At 40.7% G+C, this 4,561-nt stretch overlaps 1 protein-coding gene across 1 annotated transcript in view; it reads right to left on the minus strand.

The window, feature by feature from the left end:
- Positions 1 to 247: 247 nt before the first annotated feature.
- Positions 248 to 4,561, minus strand: part of OTULINL (OTU deubiquitinase with linear linkage specificity like) — a 15,193-nt gene continuing 10,879 nt past the window's right edge. Inside the window, exons 7-9 of the mRNA XM_010171539.2 lie at positions 3,992 to 4,120; positions 1,760 to 2,032; positions 248 to 586 (exon numbers count right to left, since the gene is read on the minus strand). Coding sequence (XP_010169841.2) covers positions 407 to 586; positions 1,760 to 2,032; positions 3,992 to 4,120 — 582 coding nt within the window. The 3' untranslated portion in view covers positions 248 to 406. The remainder of the gene's footprint in view (positions 587 to 1,759; positions 2,033 to 3,991; positions 4,121 to 4,561) is intronic.

The raw sequence follows: 4,561 nt of genomic DNA on the forward strand, positions 1-4,561 counted from the left end.
ATTTATCCTCCCCTGCTAGAGACAGACAAGGGAAAGGCAGGAGTTGCTTTAGGAACTCAAGTTTATCCATCCAGAGATGTCAGAGTAAACCCTTAGGCTAGCAATGGAAAACTCAGCATTACCTTTGCCGCCTTTGTCATGCAGTCTAATCTTTTTTTGTCTGAAAACTCTCAAAAATGTCATTTTTTCCCCTCAGACAGTGCAGCAATATATTTTATGGTTTTTATGGCTGACTGATGGTGAGTTGAGCTGCAATGGGAAAGCAAAATGTTTACACAATAAACCCATAAATCATTTTGTAATCATTAACAAGCATTCTCAAAATCTTACTGCTGCCAACTAGAAACCTAATTCACTGGAACTGGTCACTCGCTATATTACACAAAGGAAAAATGTCACTGGTCCTTCACGTTCTGAAAAGGGGGATGCGATAGTAGCGGTCATCCTCGGTCAGGAGAGAAATCTCATTCCATTCCCTTCGGTATTCATCTGGATAGTTTACTTGAAATTCCTCAGTATTAAACCTATGCAGTCTGTAAACTCTTATCTTTACTTCAAGTAAGTATCCAAGAAGAAACAGTTCAACCTAAAAATGAAAGAAGGCTGTAAGACATTTATTTCTAGACTTGGAAAACTAAATCAAAGATAAACCAAGTTAAGACAAGTCACCTTCAAAACAGTGGACATGGAATAAAAGGGACCCTTTTGTAAGTGAAGTAAGAAAACTAAATGCTTGAGGGTATTATCAATGTTCCAACAGTCCTTCCACTGCTCTTTTGCATGTAGAGGGTATTTGGTTAACACTTGACACTTTGGAAACATCCCTGTTCCACCTGACACAATACATAACCTGTTCCCAAAGCCAGGTCACACAGCTCTGTGGGGAGCACTAAAGGACTAGCTATTACTAAAATATTGCTACATCTTGAAGAATGGGAAGCCTGCCACCTTGTGATCACTTGCTACGTGAGAGAAATATACCAGTAAAAGGAAAAAAAATCTTTCTACTTAATGTACATGAAACTTGAGAACTGGCATCTTCATTGACACTTCTTGCAAAGGATTGCATACTCTAGAAAAATGCTTTGGAAAAAGTTCATATCCTTGAGCACAGCCAGACAGAGGAGAACATGTCCAGTTACAATCAAACTGCTCCTGAAGGTGACCGCAACATGTAACAGTTGACGCGATAACTGAAATTTATTATAAAAAATAATTCCACCCATTGGAAAGTGAAACACTGCAGAGTGGCAGTGTGGAGCTTAAAAGTCAGTACTTAACTCCCCACTAAATATAAAATTGAAAAAAAAACCCCAAAACCTTAACATCTAACGGTGAGCAGTTAATGGAGTTCTTACTAGCTACTCTTAACAGACATTAGATCTAATGGGAACGAAAGAGAGGGGGAAAAAGAGAGTGATGATAGAGGGTTCAGCATGGTGGAATGGATAGGAAAAGCAAAACAACAGGTCAAATCTGCATAATCTAAAATTATTTTACATATCAAAGGTATCATTTTTCTAAACTATGTCTCATTGATAGTTTGCAGCATTTATTTCTGGCCCAGCAAGAAAACTGTCCACCTATTTTGCTCTACTACAGTTTTTTTCCTAGAAGATAAATGCCTGCCCTCAGTCCACTTCCCCAAATCCCAAAGAAAAAAAATGGGCCAGCTATCATGTATAACCTATGATATATTCATCTAATCACATCAGAGATGGAATAAGTTTTGTGATTTATTTTTCATTTACAACATTACCTGGTCTAGGCAAATAGAGTCTCCTATGGAGTTCAGATGATTCATCATGAAGCTCAAAGGGTCAGATGAAGAATCACGAGCAAGGAGAAGGCTAAAAAGGTTGTGTGGGGGTTCTTCCCTGTTCTTTATCTGCTCATAGGCTTCAACAACTTCGTAGAGCATGATGAACTTTATGGCCTCATACAGTTTGTGCTCCTTGGTCTCATCAGAAAAAAGCCTATTACACATGTTTCCTCTTTCTTCAGGATCTTTAGTAGCACTTATTTCAGTCCACTAGAAAGCATACAGAAGAATATTAATCAAATTATTAGGATTTCTATTTAATATGAAAGATTCCAAAACAGGAACAATTACCAGTGTGTACAATGATGCTCACCAACTGGGATTCAAATGAATCTCAGTTAATTCTGTGCTCATATCATTTCTATGTTGAAGTCGTCATAAACTGTGAATTGCAACAACAAAAAATCTAACTTACCCATGAACACTGGATTAAGAAACAGATCCCCCATCACCTCATGTATTCCTGAAGACTTACAGGTTAAAAATGAGACCAAGTGGATGAAGCACTAATGCCCTTTTGCAAGACCTCTAATACCATAAGTGAAAAGCCTGCCCTAGTGTAAAGTACCCGTTAACCCACAGGGCCCAGGCACAACAGCATCTGCAGGCTGCAGCCCACAAGGTGGCGATGGAGCTGGGAAAGGCAGCAGAGAACCCAGTTCCTGAAAACAGGCAAAAATCCATCTCTGGCCAAACACCATCTTTATAAAAATAAAATCAAGTTGGGAGCTAGACCTTACGCCCAGTAACAGCATAATGCATAATACAGCTACTCTGCATCGATTTGTTAATTGTATGGATTTGTTCACTGTGCTGACTTGAAACTTTTTTTCTGTACAAACATGCAGTTTAAATGCTTCGTGCTAAGGGACTAACGTCAGCTTACAAAGAACAACAAGATAAAAATAAAAGCCCAACAACCCAACAGTGGCAAATGCAAAGAGTGACCAGAACAAAATGATGACTGCACGCAAGACCACAGTTGTCACTGTGGCACAGCAAGGCTGCAGGCAAGGGACAAGGACCAGATCTCTGGCTTAGTTCTCTTTTTTCATAACTAATGCTTTGTTTCTAGAACTAACTAAGTCTATTTGTGGTTTACTGTCTTTCTTTAAGTTACAATTACTATCACTGAATTATCAGGATTTAAAACTACAGAGTTGTGGCTTGCATACACAGGGCCATATAAAAGGAACTAGCTTAAATGCATACCAGTAAAATAAGCTGTTGTGGCTGTGGTCAGACATCCCAGAACCATAAGGTGTACTGTAGAATTAAAAATGATGCTTTAAGATGTGATATACTGGATAATGGATGCCTTCAGAGAAGGGTTTCAACCTAGTTGTGGGCAAAACCCTGGAGTCCAGCAAATACCAGCATCCATTTGATGGCTATAGCCCAGGAGAGCAGACAAAGGAACCGCCCGTCAGGAGGAAGATGGGGAGGAGAGGGTGGTGGTGTGCTGGGGACAGCTTGTGGCAAGGCAAACAGGAACAGTGCAGAGCTCACGCAACTGCAGACACACAGGAAACCCAGTGGAGCTCAAGGAAGGTGCCAGGGCTCGTCAGGCCAATTTTTTATCTCTGTTCCAGAAGGCTTTGGGGCTACTAAAACTCCCCAAGTTTTAAACGTGTAAACAAGAGTTATACTCCTGGTTGGAATGTAGGCAATCTGGATATGCCGAGTGGAGGGGGCAGTAAGGCTTGACAAGTGCTTCAGGTTACAGAAAGAAATTATAGTAAAACTGGATAAATACAATGTTTCATGGAGAGGGGAGCAAAGGAAAGACAATAGTTAAAATGAAAATGCACTGTTCGTTTGTTCCCTCCCATCTGGGGAGGGAATCCAGGAGGATCTCATACAGCATGCTCTAATTTTTAATCAAAATGATGAGGTACTGCAGGAGCCATTTGATGGCAATGGCAACTAACCATGCAGCTGTGGGGAGGATGGCCTCCATAACCTTCAGGGGAACCCCAAGGACTTAGCCTAGTAGAACCTCAAAAACCGGAGTCCTCTGCAGGAGAGGCAATGGCCTGCCAGCAGCAATCTGAACCAGGGAGGGAGGCTGACTGCCACAGAAATAGGTAACAAGGAGCAGTTCCCTAACTCTGCCTCAACCCACTTCTTGGTGCTTTTACTCCCTCCGACCATCTCCTAAATACTTACATTGCTCTTTAATGCCTCCATACATTTGCGCAATTTACCAAAGACATTGGAACCTGTGTATCTTTCCGGCCCAAAACTGTATTGCTGAATCCAGTTGCAACCTTGAGAATACAAAAGCTTTTCAGGGAGCTGGAGGGGAAAAAAAAAAAAGACCAAAAACCAAAAGACCTAATTCAGAAGAGATCATAACCATAACAAGAAATAGAATATAAAGTTATATAAACTTGTCTACACACATTTTAATTTATAATGTGGTTCTATCCTCTGGTTGTACAGTTCCAACAAAAAATATAAATGGGCTTCAGAACAACTCAAATGTTAAGAAGGAAGTTCCATTTAACTGCCAAGTTCTTAAGAAACTTTTAAAACAGGGCCAGCCAAAAAAGAAGAAAATATGTTCTCAGCAAAGTATATAACCTACACTTTGGAGAAGCTGGACACATCCAAACTTGGTGAGGATTTTAGGATTACAGACACCTTCCAGTTTGCACGTGCATACCCCACAGGCAGCAGCTATAGCTCCCCATCTCCTTGCTGCTGTCTCCTGCCATTGCTCCTGGAGCCCAGGGC

The sequence above is a fragment of the Antrostomus carolinensis genome, unplaced genomic scaffold, assembly GCF_000700745.2.
Source record: "Antrostomus carolinensis isolate BGI_N321 unplaced genomic scaffold, ASM70074v2 scaffold2067, whole genome shotgun sequence".
In the NCBI taxonomy this organism is placed as follows: Eukaryota; Metazoa; Chordata; class Aves; order Caprimulgiformes; family Caprimulgidae; genus Antrostomus; species Antrostomus carolinensis.